At 38.1% G+C, this 21,861-nt stretch overlaps 1 protein-coding gene across 1 annotated transcript; it reads right to left on the bottom strand.

The window, feature by feature from the left end:
• Window positions 1–8,869: 8,869 nt before the first annotated feature.
• LOC132300753 (4-hydroxy-3-methylbut-2-enyl diphosphate reductase, chloroplastic) lies at window positions 8,870–18,620 on the bottom strand. The gene is made up of 10 exons (XM_059797974.1): window positions 18,253–18,620; window positions 17,366–17,562; window positions 14,325–14,504; window positions 14,095–14,226; window positions 12,385–12,459; window positions 12,190–12,295; window positions 12,009–12,103; window positions 9,818–10,003; window positions 9,627–9,713; window positions 8,870–9,084 (listed from the first exon to the last, which is right to left on the bottom strand). The coding sequence occupies exons 1-10, from the start codon at window positions 18,509–18,511 to the stop codon at window positions 9,019–9,021; spliced, it is 1,383 nt and encodes a 460-aa protein (XP_059653957.1). The 5' UTR covers window positions 18,512–18,620; the 3' UTR covers window positions 8,870–9,018.
• Between the last annotated feature and the right edge of the window lie 3,241 nt (window positions 18,621–21,861).

Here is a 21,861-nt window from a genome sequence, read left to right as displayed (position 1 = left end):
CCAACTACCTCCCAAATCAAGCACACATGCCCGAAGCATATCCTCCAAAATTTGGATAGTACGCTCCGACTGACCGTCTGTCTGTGGATGGAATGTCGTACTAAGATGCAACGTTGAACCAAACGCTGCTTGAAGTCCTTCCCAGAACTTTGAAGTGAACTTAGCATCCCTATCTGAAACAATGGTTACTGGAACTCCATGCAACCTTACAATCTCCTTCACATAAAGAACACCAAGCTTCTCTGCATCATCTGTTGCCTTAATAGGCAAAAAGTGAGCCGTCTTGGTCAATCTGTCAATGATGGCCCATACGGCCTCATTGCCCCTCCTTGACCTTGGAAAACCTGTCACAAAATCCATAGCAATATGCTCCCATTTCCATTGGGTAATGGTTGCAACAAACCTGCTGGCCTCTGATGCTCGGCCTTCACCTGCTGACAGGTAAGGCATCTAGCCACAAACTGTGCAACATCATTCTTCATCCCGCTTCACCAATACTGACGTCTCAAATTGTGATACATTTTAGTACCACCTGGATGAACTGCAAAACGGGAAGTGTGAAACTCCCGTAGGACATCCTCACGACATACTGTGGGAACCACCAACAAACCAACCCCTGAACCGTAGACCCCCGTCTGCATGCAAGGCCCAATCTTTCACTGTCTCACCACTAGAGATCAAAGCGTGGATGGCATCTAAGTCCGGGTCCTGTCTCTGTGACTCAATCACTCGTACAACAAGAGTAGGCTAAGCCACAAGACTAAATAAGAATGCCAACTCACTGTAACCATCATCATCAAAACACTGTAATCCTATCTCTGCCAGATCTTTAAGCATCTTCCACTTCTGAATAGCTAAACTGGCCAAAGTTCCACGAGATTTTTGGCTTAAGGCATCAGCTACAACATTTGCCTTGCCCGGATGATACTGCAAATCAAAGTTGTAATCTTCCAAGTACTCAACCCATCGTCTCTGTCTGTTGTTCAAGTCCTTTTGGGAAAAAAGGTACTTGAGACTTTTATGATCCGAGTATACCTCGAATCTCTCACCATACAAATAATGTCTCCAACACTTCAAGGCAAACACAACTGCCGCTAACTCCAGATCATGAGTAGGGTAGTTAAGCTCATGAGTCTTCAACTGTCAAGACCCATAAGCCACTACTCTACCATCCTGCATCAACACACATCCCAACCCGTCACGTGAAGCATCACAATAGATCACATAACCCAAGCCTCGCTCAGTTATCACCAACACTGGAGTTGTAGTCAATCTCGTCTTCAACTCCTGAAAAGATGAATCACAGGCCTCATTCCAGACAAACTTGACCCCTTTCCGGGTCAAACGGGTCATAGGAGCTGCCAAACGGGAGAAATCCTTCACAAATCTCCGATAGTAACCCGCTAAACCAAGAAAACTGCGGATCTCAAACACATTCTTGGGTCGCTCCTAAGTCAAAACTGCTTCAACCTTTGATGGATCAACTAATACTCCACCTTCTGAAACAACATGCCCCAAAAACTTCACCTCCTGTAGCCAAAACTCACATTTCTCGTATTTGGCATACAATCCGTGTTCCCGCAAAATCTGTAAAACAATACTCAAATGGACCTCGTGATCTTCCCGAGTCCGTGAGTACACAAGAATGTCATCCACGAAAACTACCACAAACTGGTCCAAGTAATCGTGAAAGACGCGGTTTATCAAGTCCATGAATGCCGCTAGCGCATTAGTCAAGCCAAAAGGCATAACAAGGAACTCATAGTGTGCATACCGTGTACGGAATGCTGTCTTCGGGATATCATCATCCCTAACCCGCAACTGATAATAGCCAGACCTCAAGTCAATCTTCGAGAAGCAACTGGCTCCCCTCAACTGATCAAATAAATCATCTATCCTTGGCAAAGGATACTTGTTCTTGATGGTGGCATGATTCAACTTCCGATAATCAATGCAAAACCTCAACGAACCATCTTTCTTCTTAGCAAACAAGACCGGTGCGCCCCACGGTGACACACTCGGTCGGATGAAACCTTTCATCCTCAAATCATCAAGCTGCCTCTTCAATTCTTCCAATTCAACTGGTGCCATACGATACGGTGCCATAGAAATCGGTGCAGTACCATGCATCAAATCAATAGTGAACTCCACTTCTCGGTGTGGAGGCAACTCTGTCAAATCCTCTGGAAAAACATCCAAGAAGTCACAAACAATCGCCGGATAAACTTCTCCCACGACATCATCTTCTTCAGCTAAAAGGCTAGCTAAGAAATAATCATCATGACTTCGTCCACACGAACTCCATAAAACGATGAAATGTGGGAATCACTCCGATCTCCCACGAAAAAGAAACAGTCTCCCTCAGGAGTGCAAATTGTAATTCTCCCTTTGAAACAATCGATCGTGGCATGAAAGAAGGCCAACCAATCCATCCCAAGAATGACATCAAAGCTAGTCATCTCCAGGAGGATAAGGTCAAACACAAAGGTCCGCCCGGCTATCACAATGGAGCAATCCCACACAACTCGGCTCAATGACACTGAAATCCCAACTAGCGTATCAACACATAACGCCCGATCCATGAAACTAACCTCTAACCCCGATGCAAGTGCAAATGATGATGAAATGAAAGAATGAGATACACTAGAGTCAAACAAAACACGGACCCAACAACCAAACACTGGAAATATACCTCGAAGAACTGACGGTCCAGAAGATGCATCGGTCTGTGCCAGTGCAAAAACACGTCCCTGTGGTACCTGTGCCTGAGGACTGCCAACCTGAACACCTGACTGCTGCACTGACATAGTAGGAGTATCCCTCCTAACTGATCGTGAACCCTGTGAAGACATAGTAGGCTGTGGTGGTGGTGGTCTGAAACCTGACTGAACTGTAGCCGATTGTGACGGCCTCTGCTATGACCCTCTACCACTAATGGTGCCTGCTCTCTGACTCGGACAATCACAAATCAAGTGACCCTGCTGGCCACACCCATAACAAGCCTTCGGAGCTGACGAAACTGAAGACGATCTCATCGGACAACTGGACTTGTAATGTCTGGGCTGCTGACACTGATAACAAACAACTGCACTCCTGTCAGATCCAGCTAGCATAGGAGTGGTAGGAGCAGATCTTGTAGACTGTTGCCCCTGAAACTGAGATGGACTGCCCCTATTCCTTTTCCAAGAAGGTCCCTCTGAGGATGGCCCTGCACCCCTCTTTTGCTTCAATTGCTCTCTTCTTGCATCCTTCTCTCTATTGTCAGCCTCCAGCATCAAAGCCCTTTCCACTGCTTCAGAGTAAACCTTAATAAACTGTGCCGTGATCAACGGCCTCATTCGATCATTAAGACCCGAGACAAACGTCCGAGTCTTGTTAGCTTCATCTCTCACCACTTCTAGAGCAAAACGGGAGAGTGAGGTGAACTTGTTCTCATACTCCGCCACTGACATGTTCCCTTGAATAAGATTATGAAACTGGTCTTGTAACTCCCATCTTTTAGAAAGTGGAAAGTAATTTTCATAGAACAGTTCCTTGAACCTGTCCCAGCTCAACTCTTCAATCTTGTACTGGTTGGTGATCGACTTCCACCAAACCTTGGCATCCATAGCAAACTTGTAAGTTGCTAGGATGATCTTCAAGTGATCCTCTGTCACATCCATTGAGGTCAACTGAGTTTCGACTTGATCCATGTAGTTGTCGGCTACCATTGGATCCGCACTGCCCTCAAACATTACTGGCATCAACTGAGAAAACCCCTTAATGATCTTGAGACGCTTTTGAGCTGGAGTCTCCTCAACTCGAACTGTAGGTTGTGGTACCAACTGTGGCTGAGCAACAATAGTTGCTCTCACGGCATTTTGCAACAATTGATTCAACTCTAGTGCCACAGAACCTTCACCCACTTCTACGGGTGCGAGTGTTTCAACATTCTCTCTTCTTGGGGGAATAGCTCTTGGGGGAATCAAGTCCATAAGAAGCATGTTTTCATCAACTGGCTCCGCCGAATTGGAGCTAGAGCTTTCACCAACATCGCCCCTTGTTGGCCTAGGGCCTCTAGGTTCCTCACGCCGTGACATCGTGCTATAAAACGAGAAAACGATTCAGAAACATGACACTAAGGTCCACTGTGGACGACTTAACAAGAATTAATACCGTACAACACTTAGCATGCAAGACTATGCAAGAAACATTTTAACATAAACAAGTAAGCAAGTAAGCACATAGGCAGTTAAGCATGCTCATTTAAATAAGATACCACGTAGCAAGTAGTCAAGTAAGCAACACAAACAACATTCCATGCGACTCTATGTAGGCCTCTACCCGTCGTCCTAAAGGTTTTTGAACCTTTGCTCTGATACCAAATTTTGTAACGACCCTAGCTGATGCCAAGAATTTTACAAAAAATTCGGCATAACCTCCCCTAAAAATAGGCCTATCACAACCTGTTTAATTGCATTTTTAACCCGTTATGGCTCAAATTCCGAATTCACGGCAATAGTAGATGATGATATACAATCAAATGACCTCAATAATACTTCAAACTAGTATTACTCTCCCCATTTATCAATAAGGTTTACATGTTATCAAATTCACATCCAAAATATCATCAAATACCTTAATTACATTACATGACAAAGTTTTTGCAAAATATACATATACACCTTCACACTTTTAGTGCTTTGCAAAAATAATGGGAGATATACAAAAGACACAAAAGTGAGCTTCTAGTATCGCTCAAGCTTGAGGTGGGTTGTCGTCCACCGGTTCTTTTCCAAGACCTGAAAAAAATGTATAAATAGTAGGGTGAGCTATATGCTCAGTAGGTGACACTTAAGACACAAATCTTGTGTCCTTGTGAATTCAAGCAAAGCATAGGCCAATGGGAGATAGGGATCATACAACGTAGGGGATCAAATACAACATACAAGTCAATTCCAAGTATAAACAATGCAATGCATGTCAATGACACTCCCCATTCTCATTCTCAAAACCATCACTTTCAAACGTTAATACAGCCCGCCCTTTGGTAACCCCGCCGCAACACGAGAGGAGGATTGGCTAGTGTCCCTGACCCTTGGTAACCCCGCGGCGTCATTATGGGGCCCAGCTAGCTCAACCACACTAGGGCGACTCCCTAGTCCCCTCTAGGCTATATTAACCTCCGGCCCGTTGGTAACCCCGCAGCGACCGGGTTTATCAAAACCATTTCAAAAAAACTATCATCTCCCAAAAATTCCTCATTTTCATTTCAAGACAAATTCTCCCATTTCATGCATCCCAATGACATGTCCAAGAATGTACATATAATCTCAATATCATGACAATGTGAAATTTTGGCACAATACAATTAAGCATGGTCTCATACATCACTTTCAGCAAGTTTACACATGGTGGACATAAACTCAACACATAGGCAAGCTTTTCACATAATACATCACATGTGCATAAACATACATTTCTCTAGACAACATTAAAATAATCATTAACACAATTAATCCCTAAGTAAAGCATGTTAGCACATAAAAGAGGTGTAATTCACAAAAAACACCACAAAGCCATCATCTATACATGCTTTTCACATAGACAAGTCATATCCCTAAGACATGAATTTTTTCTAAACATCACTTACACCTCATTGAAGCAATTAATTCTCAAATTTAGCATGTCTAGCACAACAAAAGAGCATAACTCACAATGGAACAAGAAGAGAGTGAATTAAGATGCCCCTACCTCAAGATTGCACCAAAACCCTAGAAAATGGGTCCTCAAATTCTAGCTCCAAGGAAGGTAGCAAAACTGGAATTGCTGGTACTAGAACGTAGAGCTCGTCACACTCGTCGTTTTGCCTCAAACGGCACCTAAATCCGGCAAGGATTGAGAGAGTAATCAAGGGTTAAAGCTTGAAATGAAAAAAAAAAAGAAAAAAGGAAAAGAGAAGGAGCCGAGAGCAGCAGTCGGGAGAAAGAGAGAAAAAAAGAACAGAGACTAACTTGGTCTCTTAATTCATTTAAAAGGGACGTGGGTCCCACCTCTCTTTTTCTCTTTTTTTTTTTTTTTTTTTCTTTTCTTTTAATACACACCGCACACACAGGCATATATATATAAAGGCACAAACATTACAGGCAATATCATGGAAAAGCGCAAAACAGTCTATTATTGCTTCATCAACTATGGAGGTTGAATTTGTAGCATGCTTTGAGGCTACAAATCGTGGTTTGTGGTTGCGGAACTTTATTTCAGGATTTGGTGTTATGGATTCAATTTCCAGACCGCTGAAAATTTATTGTGATAACACCGCAGCTGTCTTCTTTACTAAAAACGATAAGTATTCCAATAGCGTTAAGCATATGGAGCTGAAATATCTTACCGTTAAAGAAGAAGTTCAGAAACAACGAGTGTCTTTTGAAAATATAAGCACACAGCTTATGGTTGCAAATCCATTGACAAAAGGATTACCACCCAAGACATTCACAGGGCATGTTGAAAGAATGGGTCTTGAATGTAATCAAAGTTAATTATTATTTTTGTTGTGGATTGCTTAACAATGCTTATATATATTTGACATTTTGAGCTCATTAAAATGTGTTTCTGATATTTCCTGTTAATTTATGTTTGTACATGCATGTATTACTTTAAATGATGAAAACAGGAATAGTCTTAGAAAAGACATTATTGCTAGACCTTTATTGATGCTTTTCACTCATAGACTATGTTAAATGGGTTGCTAGTGTTGTGGTACATGGAAGGGACTGTGTCGTTTAGTGACATACAACCGCCATGACTCACATTGGTAATTTGTTTACCATGGTATATATGATGACCATATTAATATCTTAATTTGATTTATGGTACACACTAATGACTATTTTACTAAACCACTACAGAAGTTATATATGTGCCAAGTGGGAAAATGTAAGATTATTTATTTAATTGTGACCCACATGATTTGGACATATGACATATTACTTGGTGGTTAAGTAAATAGATATCAATTAATTATTCTTGGTCAACTTATAATTACCTTTTTTGGTATTTACTTATTGGAGAAGTGTTTTCCTTCTAATTCCTTACTTTGATGGAAAGTAGAATTATGTTTTTAAAAGGAAAACTGGTCCTCTCTCTGCCTTTATAAAAGTGCATATACTCCATCAATTATGTACGATTATTGAGACAACACGTAAAAGGTTATTGTGTGCAAAAGGCCAAGAGAGAGAAACCAGTTTCTGCCTTTACCTGTTGATCAGAGTTGCAGATTGGTTCTTAGTTAAAGGATCTGGACGTTAGATTTAATCTCAACAAGGTTTGATATCATGAATAGAGGTATGTATATCTAACTATATTTATTTATGCGTTATAAGAATGTGAAATTAATTGAAGTTCTAAGATTTAGGGTTTTATGATTATTTGTGATTAAAGTCTAACACAAATTTAATTAGAGTTTTTACATTCTTTTCTTCTTAACATTTTGAACACGCCATACACTTCAAGTGTTAAAGAAAAGAAAAAAAAAAGTAAAAAAAATAAATAAATAAATAAAGGAACTAAACTGCCCTTATATAATATGACAATAAAATTAATAGCAGACTTATCTAGGACAAACATTAGATAGAGAACTGCACAGGAAAATATTTAAAGAAACAATAAACACATGATCTACTGAGAGATAAAAGGCTTTAGATTGCTAGAAATTTTGGATATTTTTATATAATTTCAATTTTGGGTCTATTCACGTGATTATATCAAAATGCACTTTTATTAAAACACTTATATATTCACAATGTAATAAATAAAACAATATATAAAAGTAAATGGTCGAAAAAACTCATATTAAAGTAACAGAGAGAGTAAGAAACTTATAGCCTGTTTAATGGAGGCACACAATATTGCGTTGTCCTAAAGCCTAGACGGCCTGACGACTATGAAAGGCTCCATAATACAACTCTAATGTCCTCCATACGCACGTCCCTACGTGCTAATTGTGACGACTAAGAAAAGCTTCTTAATATAACTCCAATGTCCTTCATAGGTTCACAAGTGACGATCACCAAATCCATTGTTATGTTGCCCATAAAGTCAAATATATATATATATATATACACACACTCAAATACATATAATATTTTGGTTGAATGAATAGAGGTATTAAACAAAAAAAAAAAAAAAAATCTGAAATAAAAGGACACCCTTAGCCAATAGACACGTGTCGATCATATCTTTTCACATATAACATTAAGAAGTTTTAAAAACATCTATTATTTATTTAAAAAACCTAACAGAAAATTGATATTAAAACAAGAAGCAAAAAAAAAAATCGTGAAAATATTTGGACAGTTGACTAGGTAAATAAAGGAATGTTTTGGAAAGATAGAATCTGCACCGTCGGTTCATGCTAACATTACAGAATGATCGTCTTTTCTAAAAGTAACCTTTCGAATTCAAACACCAATCATATTTATCACATTTGACCCCTCTCAAATCAACCACTTGTAACGTCCTAAAATTTAATTTTTTAAAAAAAATATATAATATATTTCCATCAAGTAAATGCCACCAATCGGTTAGGACATAGAGAGATCTTGATTCCGAGAACTCTTGGAGTTGCAAGGTAGATGGTGCAGATAAATATATCATATGTATAATACGAACAATATATACATTGACTCTATGATTGCAGTCTATATACAAACCTGAGCTTCAAAGTGAAACTACAATTTTCCCATACTATAGTAACAATTGATGCATTTACTTTTGTTGGCCTCTTCATTCAAATCATAGGAGACATAAAAATATCTAGTAGTGAGAGACGTTCCCTTCTTTCCTAGGTTATTCACCAATCATTAGCCATAAAAAGGGGATGATCCAGAGCTACAGAAACATGAACTTTATACGTATAACAATCTATATATTTGTATTGTTACATTGTGTGGTACAAGAGACATTGATTTTTAATTCTTCATTGACATAGCTGAAGAAATAAAGCAGCAACTCTCAAAACTTAAAATGCAGATCTAAAAATTATGCCAGTTGCAGGGCTTCCTCACGCTTGATGTCAAACACCCTAACTAGGGCATCTTCAACAACCTGGTCAAATCCAGACACAAATTAATAATCAATTCTTACGTCAATGGCACTAAAATCCCAAACTAATAAATAATATAATAACTGTGAGTTAACCCAGGTTGCATTGAATGTGCGAGGCTCGCTAGGTCGGAGCAGGCCTGTGAGAGGCAAGGCTCTAGTGCGAGCTACTTGTGCTCAATTCCCACATCGCCTGGGTGCGTGGAAGAGTGAAGTGTTATATGTAGGTTCGTCACCCTTTTATTACACAACGCATTTTAAAGCCATGATGGCCGTGAATTTATCAGAACTCCGGAGTTAAGCGCGCTTAACCTGGAGAAGTACCAGGATAGGTGACCTATTGGGAAGTTGTCCGGGGAGCCAAAAGCAAACACTATTATGTCTGGTGGGGTGAGGGCCGTTACAGAATGTTTATGTGGTTTACCGAACATGCTTGGATATGCTTACCCCTATTTCAAGTTCTAGTAACAGGGCAAGGCGGGTAACGGAAAAATGAGGACAATCACACCCCTATCTATAGAAAAATCATGTTTGTTAGAACTTACCTTATCAGGGGTAGAGGCACCAGAGGTCACACCTATTGTAATTGGACCCTCTGGTAGAAAGTTTTCTTTCTCAACCAGCTCACCATGCTGTCACAACAAGACAAATCAAACATAAATGAATAATAATAATAATAAACAGAGTTGGGAACAAATAATGGGCTTCAAAATAAGAATTATCTACTTAAACCTACATTCAACTTATAACTTATTCTGTTTCCAGGACCAATTCTTTTTTCACTGTCGATCCAATATGATGGAATTCCACGGGCCTCTGCAATCTCTTGTAAGTGGGAGGTGTTGCTCGAGTTCCACCCCCCAACCACTAACATAAGATCCAGTTTATCTTCCACCAGCTTATACATGGCATCTTGACGCTCCTGAAGGAAAAAATGATCATCTTATGAGACAAGATTCATCAAGACTGAAGCATAATAATGACCAGTCCAGTAAGGCAACTTTCATTTTCAGCTAATTTCTAATTGGGTTTTGAGTGTGTACATGGGTCGGCGAAGTGAAGCAAGAACCCAACCAAAGCAGGAAAAAAAAGAACAGTTGTTGTCCGAATTTCCTTTTGAATTCTGGACATTTCACAAATAGGTCACTTTGAAAAGTATGAATTCTGTTCCCACCAAAAGTTTAACATATATTGTAAAAAGCCTCATCAAGGGGATATTCTATATATTCATCCGAAGAAAAAAAAAAACAGAGATATTCTATTTACTTGAGGCCCATTGCAACAATCAAGTGTTTGGTTCAATTCCATCGCAAACAGAAGACTCAGAAAGACTGGTCAATAAAGGTGGCATTTCTTTCAGCAATTAATTAATCAACAAACTTAAAACTAACTCATACCCATTCGGCAGTCAATTAATCCACAAGTCATAAACAAAATATTCTGCAAGACAACAGCCATCCAGCATGGATCTATGCAATATGATCTTCTCTGGTGACTCCCAATCTTTTTTAATGCTAGCATAGCAAATCTATAGGTCATTTTATGTACAGGTTTCAAAAAGAAATCAAAATTAGGGCACCATCAAATTCATTGGATTGAAATTTAATGATTGAAAATACATATCATGTCAAATTTTTGTATGATCCACTCAACATGATACACATGCAGGGCTACAATTACTCTCTGGCTCTCAGCTCGCACCCCATCATACAATATGCCTCAGTATTGCTTTATTGTTAATCTAGCAGGGTTTAATTAGCCAATCAGATCTTGAGGTGACAATTCAACTTGAAAAGAACCTTCCTAGTCCTCAGAATATTGGGTCTGCTGATACGAGTCAATTATCTGCTTACACCTATAGGCCAATTCATTACCAATTTATAACTATACCCACAAACTAAATAGATCCAAACGGTATTCATGTAAGCCTGACCAAAACCAACATGGTTTTGAACAGATTCAGCTTTACCTAACCTGATCATACTGCAACATTTTCAAAGACTCGACACAAACTCATTCACTTGGCCTAAAACCCATAGGATGTCATGCTGTTGCTTAATGCCAACAAAATCTAATACCACACCATCAAAGCTGTGCAAGTTAAACAGGTATTGCTAACTCAATTGAGTCGAATTTAACCTACCTATAATTTTCTAAGTATAATCAAGTACATGTAGACTAATTTTAATCGCATTCCCATTTTCTGAGTTCAAAACTTTTAAAGCATGGTGTTTTTTAAAACCTTTTTAACATATGTGTTGGCAGGTTGGGCTTAAGACTAACCCATATTTGACCTGACCAAAAAACACCCAATCCAGATATTCAGAGTCAGAGCCTACCCTATTTCAATGAACACATGCCGTTTACATGTGTACTTTTTATCAGGACAATTATAATTTGCAAACTTGACAAACTCAAAAAATAAACAAATAAATATATAAACATAGGTAATTTGCTAAAATTAAAGAACTGGGTGTAACTTTTAAGAAACAAGCATTTTTTGCATGAGGGGCAACATTATAAGAGCAAATAGCCAGGGCTCATTCAAACATTGAAAGGTAGCTATTGATGCCCTTGCAAGCAGTTATAATGATCCTCATGCAATATGCATACATGCTTAACAAGGACAGTTTACATTAACAGTGCCAAAAAATCGAAGTATGGATAAATGATCAAATCTCCAATAATGGGGGTGTTTGCTCCTAGTTCCTAGGAGTCTTCAACTAGAGCCTGATGGCAATTTGGGGCTAATAAAACAGATCTTCAATGTCAAAATAAAGACAAACAAAAAGGAAGAAAAAATATTTAAGTATAAAATGATAAATAGAAACAGACACAAGTATGACATACTTTCTCAAAAACATATCACAAACAAATATTTGCCATGAAAATTGGCTAAATAAATAGACTAGAGTAGAAAAAATTACTTGAGTAGCATCACATATTGTGTTAAAACTTATGAAGTGCTCATTGACATTTTCCACACCATATTTACGCATCATGGTCCTCTCTAATAATTTCCCTGTGAAAAAATAGAAGTAAAAAAGAGAATCACAACTTGCATTTGTTGACAACCGATGGAAAAAAATAGTTTAAAATGCAACCAACCAATCTCTTCAGTTTCTCCCTTGAGCATCGTAGTTTGATTTGCAATACCAACTTTTACCAAGTCACTGTCTGGATCAAAACCCTTAGAAATTGCAAATTTGAATTTCTGCAACCAATCAAAAGATTGTCACCATAAAATTAGTATAACACTTAAACACTTCAAAATTAAGACAGATAAAACTACACAAACTGCACCTCTAGAAAAGCTTCTTTGGTTGAGCTAGATCCATCAAGTTCACCCCCAAGAACGTAATCGCACACATACGTTGCCTGGATGAAAAACAATTCATATCTTCAAAATTTTATGATAATAAATACTGGCTTCCCTCTTTGGTGCAGTATACCTTTTTTTGAAGGGTAAATTTCACCTAGACCCCCTGAGGTTGGCGCATATTTCACCTAGATGGAGATTTGGTTTTTAGCAACCACTTAGACCCCAATTTGATTTTTGGCCTCAAACACATGCGAATGGATATTTTTACCCTCAAAATTTTAATACTACAAAATATCTTTAATTTTAAATGACATAAATGCCCCTCTTTCATCTCTCTCGTCTGCGTCTGCGGTCCTCCCACCCACCCCCTTCAGCCACTAACACACCACCTCAAAAAATGTATAAAACACCCACAAACCACCACCTCTGTAATCAATCAAACAAACCAAATCTTACACCCAATCACAATCCCACAATCAACGCCCCAATTCACAAAATCGGAGCATGTAATTAACAATCCACAAGAAGAAAAAATAAATAAATAAAAATTCAACAATCCACCGCCTGCAAATCAAACCCAAACTCGGCAACGATGGCTGCCATCGAGACCTGCAAGACTCAACAAACCCTGCTGGAGACGAATCCGAACCAGAATCGGACTCAAACCATGGCAAAGACAAGCTCAGCACACCGTCGCTGGAATTGCGCCACAGGCGCTGATCGACATCTTCTTGAGGAGAGAAGTCACGGCGTGTTGGAGGTCCTCTTTACCGCGATCGACGGCGATTGGTGACTGTCGATGCAGATCTTGACCGTCGGCTAGAGGTCTTCCAGCGATATGTTCTTGATTATCTCCGTCGAGAAGTTCTCGCGTTGCAGAAAACCCAAGCTCAGGGTCCATCTAGATTATAGCGAGCTTTGTGGCTTCGGATGATGGCGGCGGCGAGCTTGAGATTCAGTCATCCCGTCCATCGCCAAGCTCCCTCATCCTAGCTGCTTTGATCTCATAGCTGACCGCCGAGAGTCCATCCCATTCGCCGGCTGCCGATTCAATCATCCCGTCCATCGCCAAGCTCCCTCATCCTCGCCGGTCAGACTCAAACGTGCACAACTACAGTTCATCCACAGCCATCGCCCGAGCACGCCGTCGCTGTCATCTAAGCTGCCGCTAGTCATCCACGGCCAAACCGATCTCCCAACCTTCTCAACCGCCGACCTATATTCGACTCCCCTGTTCTATTTATTGGGCTCCTCTCTCTATATATATGTGAATCACTCTCTCTCTCTATATGTGAATCATTCTCTCTCTCTCTCTCTCTTCACAAATATCAGAGAGGTCTCACTTTGCCAATCTACACTCTAGCCTCATTTCCCCAACAGAAGATGGTGTGGGTTAATTGGGATGATTGTCTGAGAGGTGGAAGAAGAGGAAATGTGTGTTGGGGGCAGTTTAGTCACAAAAAATAGTCAACACGAGGTCAAAGGGTCACATAGTCATTTAATACCAAAAATTGACATTTGGGGTGTAAGTGAAATTTTAAGCCACTAATTGGGGTCTAAGTGGTCGCTAAAAACCAAATCTCCATCTAGGTGAAATATGCACCAACCTCAGGGGGTCTAGGTGAAATTAACCCTTTTTTGAAATGTAGAGATAGGTCAAAAGAAAAAAGAAGCATCCAAATTATACATACCTCTGCCTTGTTCTTCACAATGACATATTTTCCGGCAAAAGAGGCAGTAGCGATGGTCTCCTCGTGAGAATATTTGCCATGAATGACTGAAGTATATTCTCCCTTCTTGTGCTTTTCAACAGTATTCCAAACCTTCAAAGAAATTATAAATATATGGTCTCAATAATGAAAGAATTACATGCAAGGAAATCAGCTTAGCAGCAGTTCACTTTCTCTCTCTCTCCCTCTACCTTAGACACCCACGGGCAAGTTGTATCAACTATTTGGACATTTTTGTCACTCAAAACCATCATCTCTTCCACTGCAGCTCCAAAAGCAGGCAATATCACAACATCACCCTTCTTAACTACGTCAAATTCTTTCTTCCCCTCCTGGACAGGGATATCCTTAACTTCCATCTCCTCCAATCGCTGCAGACAAGATCAAATCATTTACTAATTGGCATAATTAGTTATTGAATAGAAAGGGAATGACTTACACCATATAGCGATGGCTTATTTAATTGTCCATCCAAATACTACCGAATGTAATAAAATGTTACCAGGAATGTTAACCAAGTCAAACAATTCCACATTCTCCATGATCAAGTACGAAAGCTTCACTGGTGTTAGATGGTCATTAAAGAGAAATGTTCCAGCCAATGCAAGGTGCGGGAGAGTAGAACAGGTTAATGCATAACACTGTTTGCACAGAGGCCATTGCTTCTTATTAAGAATATTGTTTTCACGAACTTTCTACGCTAAGTCCGAATTTCAGCATAATACTCTTGGTCAGCACTTAAATGGAATAACAAAAAGTACATTACCAAGTGTTGGTCCACTTACTTTCTGTGAAGGGAAAATTGGACACAGATTCAACTTTTGGTATTATTTTACGCAAAATATCATATATGAGCCTGCATCCTAAGGTCATTGGTCCGAACTTTTATCATTGCATTAAGCAATGGCCCCTCGAAGGGAATAAGAAAACTCTGAAAAAATCCTAAATTCTAAAATTGATTGGAGCAAACATAATAAGAACTTTACAAAAGATCACCAAAACTGTAACGATATGATTAAAACTTTAATATTCCCAAAACTGTAACGATATGATTAAGATTTTAAATATTCCCATTATTTGAGAACCAGATTCGCGATCTTGTACAACGCTACAGAACACAATTTCACAAGGTAGTGCCTAATGACAATGAACACATAAATCATACAGAAGTATAATACTAAAGTACATGAAAAAGTGCATTATTCAGTAGATGTTCACAGGATACAGGGAGGGAAGACTAAAGATGAACCTAACCTTTGACATTATTTTGCACAAAGTAGCTATTCACTTGTATCTGCAGTTTCACACTTTTCAGTTCAAGTTTTTACCATAGCACCAAGCAAATACCCCCTTAAAATATAATAATAATTTTAAAAACCAACTAATCTAAAATAACCACATTATGCATGCATCTGCAGATAAAGATACATGCTACATATGGCATGGCAAATCCTAAGAAATTAAAACACCGACACAACAAAAAATAAATATATTTTTTTATATATGTGATCATATATAATAAGACTAATATCACTGTTCACCAAATTAAGAATAAAAAACCCCTGATCACAATAACTAATGAAACTACAGCAAAAATTCTCTAATTTAAAAAGAAAAAAGAAGAGAGACTGGACTAAGACCCTTTATAAAATTAGTTGTAACATAATCCATAACTAAACAAAGAATTGCAGTTGTGTAAAGAATGAAAGAAATACCAACGGGCCAGTGGCCTAGCGGTATCAGGCTCTTACTTCCCAAAGAGAGGTCAAGGGTTCAAACCCCAATGGAGGCATGTGTGTGTGAGTACCAACTAAGAAAAAATAAGAAAATAAAATAATAATAATAATCATAATAATAAATGAAAACAGAGAGAGAGAGAGAATTGGCTGAAGTGGAATTTCTAAATCCTTGCCAAAATTAGTGTTTCTTGAAGAAAAAGGAAAGCTAATTCTATTAGGAGAGAAAGAATTATTTAAAGAAAAAAAATAATAAATAAGGAGAATTAAGGTTTTATTGAGAAAAAAATTTTGTGCTTTGCTAATAATAAAAAAGAGAAGCTATAGGGGAAGAAAGGGATTTGCGATAAGAAGAAAGAAGAAAAGAGAATAAACAAATAAATAAACAAAAACAAAAAAACAAAAACATAAGAAAAAGAGGATTTAGTAAAGAATAAGACAAAGGCTCGAAACAGTCAAGCTTCAATAATTGGTGGTAGCTAGTTCAGAGCTTGGTTACAAAAAGCACGATTCTTACCATTCTCTTTCTAATCTTTTATAATAAGTCTAAATCTTGCCATTCTTTTTGTAATCTTTTACAATTCTAAACAAGTAATAAGTATAAAAAGATCAGGTAAATAGAACTGCTTGAGAACTTTCATATAAAAAAAACATCTTATTTTTTATGTTTTGACCTCTAAATTATTGAAAATTTTCAAGGAATTCCATAAACTTTATATTTTAACCAATCTTTTTCTCGAAATTTTTAAAATCTCCATTTAATCAAACACAGGTTTCCATGGCATGTTTGTGGTGTGTCTGGCATGTCCGTGTGTGTCCGCAATGTATCCAAAAAGAAAAAAAAATATCCAGACATGTGTTTTGGCATGTCGGACATGAGTCGAGTAGTGTGTGACGAGTGTCCATCTCCGACATGAACACTTTGACCTTTTAGGCGTGCCTGTGCTTAGTAGGTCACAAGTCAATAGGAAACTAAAGAGTAGAGGAACATAATTTCAACAAGTCTTTTAAAATATTGGATAGAGAAAACAAGATTAAGAACATAGAATACTATTATAAGCCATTCTCAGCAGGTAACAGAACATAAGCAAAACCTAACAAGCATGCTTGTAGATGATTTCAGTGAAGAAATATGCACATTCATGCAGATTTAAAATCTCTAACTACAAAAGAGAAGTGCCACAGGACCACACTAATGGATAGCAAATCATTTTTAATCAATAACAAGCAGAGTGATCCCAAAACTTGCATATGCAAACCAATACTAGTAAGGCAAACTAGCATCTTTTTACTTACTTTATTCTGATAGGTGTAAAAGAAAGATCATTATCAAGAAAAGCAAGCACACTAAATCGAGTTGCATGCGAAATCAAATTTCAGCTTTGCTTCTCCTTAGTATCCATTACTAACTAAATAGCGGCACTGGCCAAAAACATTTAAAAAAAAAAAAAATTCAACAACTTTTTTTTAGAAATTAGGGTGTGCGCTTTATAAACCTTATTAACAGTTGGATTGTGAATAATTTCATTTGTAATCCAAATTTTCTCCTCTGGAAATTGTTTTCTTGCTTCATAAGCTATCTGGACAGCACGCTCGACACCCCAGCAGAAACCATATGATTCTGCAAGTTTTACTGTAACATTTCCCCAAGTATACTCATTCCCATTCTCCTTCAAAGTTTTTATGATGTCACCTGAAAAATTTTAAACAAAGATAAGTGCACAAACCATAACTCGGAGACATCTGAATCATCACTTATATGTAAAACACAAGTTTGAACAAAACCTTGCATGCAATTGAGGAAGGACATCAAATTAAACTTTTATTAAATTCCATATTGAAGAAATTCAAAAAAAAAAAATAATAATAATAATAACAAATAGATAAATAGACAGAAGAAATAAAATCTTAATTTGGTTGCAGAATAACCAGAGGAAAAGAGAGGAATAAATTGAATCCTTATACTTCTTCCAATGTTAAATTAAAGTCTAGTACAGCAATTTGAGTATTTGATTGCCTTAAGCTGACCCTTTTATTTTTTCAAGGTTTTGGTTTTTTTTTATTAATTATTCTTTGAAAGTCAAACAGTAGAATAATATAGGAGTATCATATTAACCTTAGTATTTTTTTTTTTTTCTTTCAATTTTCCTTTCCTTAAATTTCTAGGAAACCAAACAGTCGGGCTATGAGAAAAGTGCAGAAAAAATTAAAGAACAAATGTTTTCTTGAAAAAAATAAAATTGGACTCTTTAGTTATTAAGCAGCTGAGAAACGGAAAGAAGTCCACCAAAGAGTTTTACTTATCTTATCATCCACCATTTTCTCCCCAACCAAACAGAATATTAAGCTCAAGGAACAAAATCCCTAGAATTGAAGATCTTACTGGTGTACTCGCGATTCATGAGCTCAAGAGTCTCCTCTTTATGTCCAAAACCTCGGCGATTATAGTTGTCACTCCTGGTCAAGTTCTTCCGAAACACCTTGGCGTCGAAATTGGAATCAACGGTGGCAGACGAAGAAGGGGAAGGAGATTCGCCGGCGGTGCAGCGGATGGAGACAGGCTTCCGGTGGAACACCTTGACATCCGGCCAGGAGAGGTCGGAGCGGGTTGCGATACGGCAGAATTGCAGAGAGATCGCCATGGACGAGGTGGGTGCGCACGCTAGTGGAATGAATACGTGTTGAAGAACTTGGGACTCCTCGACTCAGAGAGCTGAACACTTGGGTGAGTCCGTATTTTATCCAATGCCGAGCTCGTGATCCTCGTTTTTGCGCCGTTTTGGCATTTTGCTTGCTGGGATTGATTTAGTTGCTGGCCACACGATCCGATTTGTGTAATTACCAACAAGGACATCATTTTTGCTTCTTTTTCCCTAAAAATAGGAATAACACTGCGGACTGTGCTACTAAAAACATGAATATAACGTGGGACTCGTGGCTGCTCTGTGGATCCCACACTTGACTTGGCATAGAATTATTTCGTTTTTTAAATTAAACACGTGGAATTTTTTGTGCTCCAGCTAATTGTATGATTTGTTAGTCCAGTATGGAGTGTTCCAACCTCGCGTGTTCCTCGTGGCATGTGGGATCCTCTCCAATTTAAATATGTTTCTAAATCTAAGCATATCTACACGTAAATAATCACACAATTATTAAGTGCCAACTAGGGATGCACTATAGTCATATCTGAAACAACTGGTGACACATTAATATTGAGAATGAAAACTACTTCAATTGTTTTGACCTTAAGATTGAGACTTAAAAACATACATCCATCATCAAACATCTTGAGAAGAGCCAGAGTGTGTGATCCTTGTTTGATTATAGGAGTGGTTGAGTCAAAATTGTCACTCAACTTAAGTCTGAACCAGCTAGATTTAAGAGTTTCAGATTGAACACTGTATACATCACCATTTTCAGCTCTGCCAGACCATAAGAGAGTTTGATTCCCCTTTCTCTTTGTTGCTTTCTTCCAATGTCCAGTTAGCTTCCTTGACCTTTTCTTTGAACTGCAAGACAGAAATTCTTTGTACTTTCTTAGAGTCCCACAGACTATTCTTTCTAAGCTTGATGAGGATACTCTTTGCTGTCTGAAGCTTTGAATTCTTCTTTTGTAAATTGTACCTTCCAATAAGTGCATTATCTGATCCTCCCTTAGTTAGATGCTCCACTGGCTCAAGTATCTTCAAATAAAGACCATCATTCTCTCCTTTTACGTCAAATTCAGAATTCTCTTTAGAGACCAGAATCATCTTTTCAGCATTGTCCTTCATGTCTTTGTAGTTTTCTGAATTGTTACCATATTCCCTACATTTATAAAGAGTCTGACCTTGAGATGATTTCTTCTTCTTGAGCCTTAGTTCCTTGAGCTTCTTTGTAGAATAGTCAACTTCATCATCTGATGAACAATCAATAAGATCTTGTTCAATATCGTTCTCCTTGAGAGCAACATTCCATTCATTCTGAGTAGGGCTGTAATCTTCTTCACATAGTTTGGAACAGCTGAGCACTGTTTGGGATCATATGTTGCTCCAAGTAAATTCCATATTTCATTAGCTGTGATGTAGGCTTTGACCTTAGTAAGCTCTTTCAGTTTGAGAGCACTAATTAAAGTGAGCCCAGCTTTTACTTCATTACCAAATTGATCTTGTCACATGAGGAGGGATCTTCTGTCTTGAACATTGTAGTACTCTTGGTTGCAGCTTTCCACACTTCATATGACAGTGACATCAAAAATACCTCCATTCTGATTTTCCATGAGTCATAATCTGAGCCATTAAAAATAGGTGCTCTGTCCACATCTTGGCCTTCTTCCATATGTCAGATCTTTGTTGCAGGTGTGTTAATACCTAAAGAATGCAGACCAATGGCTCAAATACCGAGAGAAGGAGGGGGGGGGGGGGGGGGGGGGGGGGGGGGATGTGTGAATTGGTCTAAGTCAATTCCAATCCACTTTTCTCGTGTTTCTTCAATATTACAGAACAAATAAGAACAATGAATAGCCAATCCACAAGTACACAGGATTTACAAGGAAAACCTTTTCAATAGGGAAAAATCTTGGTTCTTGACCTCAGCCAATAAATTCCTTCACTAGTTGTATGCAAGTTGTTACACAAACTACAAGAAATTAGGGTTTTAGTGACGGTCGAATCTGTCCCTAAAAGCCCTAAGACTGTCCCTAATGATTGAATTCGACCGTCCCTAATAGCTGTGTCACAAAAGATTTTTAGGGACGGTAAAATTTGTCCATCCCTAAAAATATCAACATTTAGGGACGGACTTACTGTCTCAAATAAGACCGTCCCGTTTGATTTATTAGGGACGGACTTACTGTCTCAAATAAGACCGTCCCGTTTGATTTATTAGGGACGGACTTACTGTGTCCCAAATAGGACTGTCCCCCCTTTGATTTATTGGGGACAGTAATTACTATCCCTAATAGTTGTATATTAGAGACGAATTTGTTGTCTATCCCTAATACAATACTTATTCCCTAATATGATTTTTTATTATTATTATTATTATTAAATTTGTGACAGTTTAAACTGTCCCTAATACTTGATTATTATTATTATTATTATTATTATTATTATTATTATTTGCTCTACTGGATTTGTGTTCTAGAAAAACTTATTATACCAAAACATTGGAACTAAAAAGTACATACATCCACAACAATATCATTCTAGAAAGAAAAAAAAATAGATTATCACCACAGTACAGTGCCAACAAACAAGCTCTTAATCTCATGATGAAACTACAAATTCTCCAGTTTTGTAAACAAGAACTAAAAGTATTAACTAGCTGCTTTAACATCAAATGGTTCCAAACATCCTCAAAAATTAAAACATCATGTTAAACTCAATGCAATCATGAAAATGCAGGCCAAAAAATACACATACCAAAATAGTTAGAAATCAGCTAGCTAGCCATCAAAAAGCTCCAAAATATATTTACCAAAATAATTATCTTTATAGTTCATTCAGGTGATTGTTGTGGTGGTGTTGGCGGGTGGTGCTGAAATTGCCACCATGTTGGCGGCTGTTGATACTAGCTTGGCGGGGTATGCTGCTGTTGGGAATGTGACTGTGGTGGCGATTGTTGGTGTTGTTGTTGCTCAAGGAGCTGTTGTTGCTGCTGTTGTTGCTGTTGTTGCTGCTCAAGTAGCTTCTGAATTGTATCTAACTTCTCCTCCAAATTTGTAACTTTCTCCATAAGTAGTGCATTTTTTTCTTCAACATTTTTCACCCTTTTTCTAGAAGCCTCTTCAAAAGATGAGGATGCACGTTGATGGCTTGGAGCTACAAAACCATTTCCGATATGACATGATTGGTTTTCCACTATCTAATTGGTTTTCCACTATCTCAACATTATTTATGATATGACTGGTACCATCAGAATTGTGAGAAGCTTGTGAAAACTTCTCTTTCATTTCATCCTGAAATTAAGATTAATGTAGTGTTAACATCAGTATGTCAATAAAAAAAGTAAT

Source organism: Cornus florida, unplaced genomic scaffold (genome assembly GCF_030987335.1).
Source record: "Cornus florida cultivar Cherokee Brave unplaced genomic scaffold, ASM3098733v1 CherokeeBrave_3.0.0_Hap2_Chr03, whole genome shotgun sequence".
Lineage (NCBI taxonomy): Eukaryota > Viridiplantae > Streptophyta > Magnoliopsida > Cornales > Cornaceae > Cornus > Cornus florida.
Note: the sequence above shows the minus strand (reverse complement) of the source record. Positions and strands in the feature narration are given on the sequence as shown.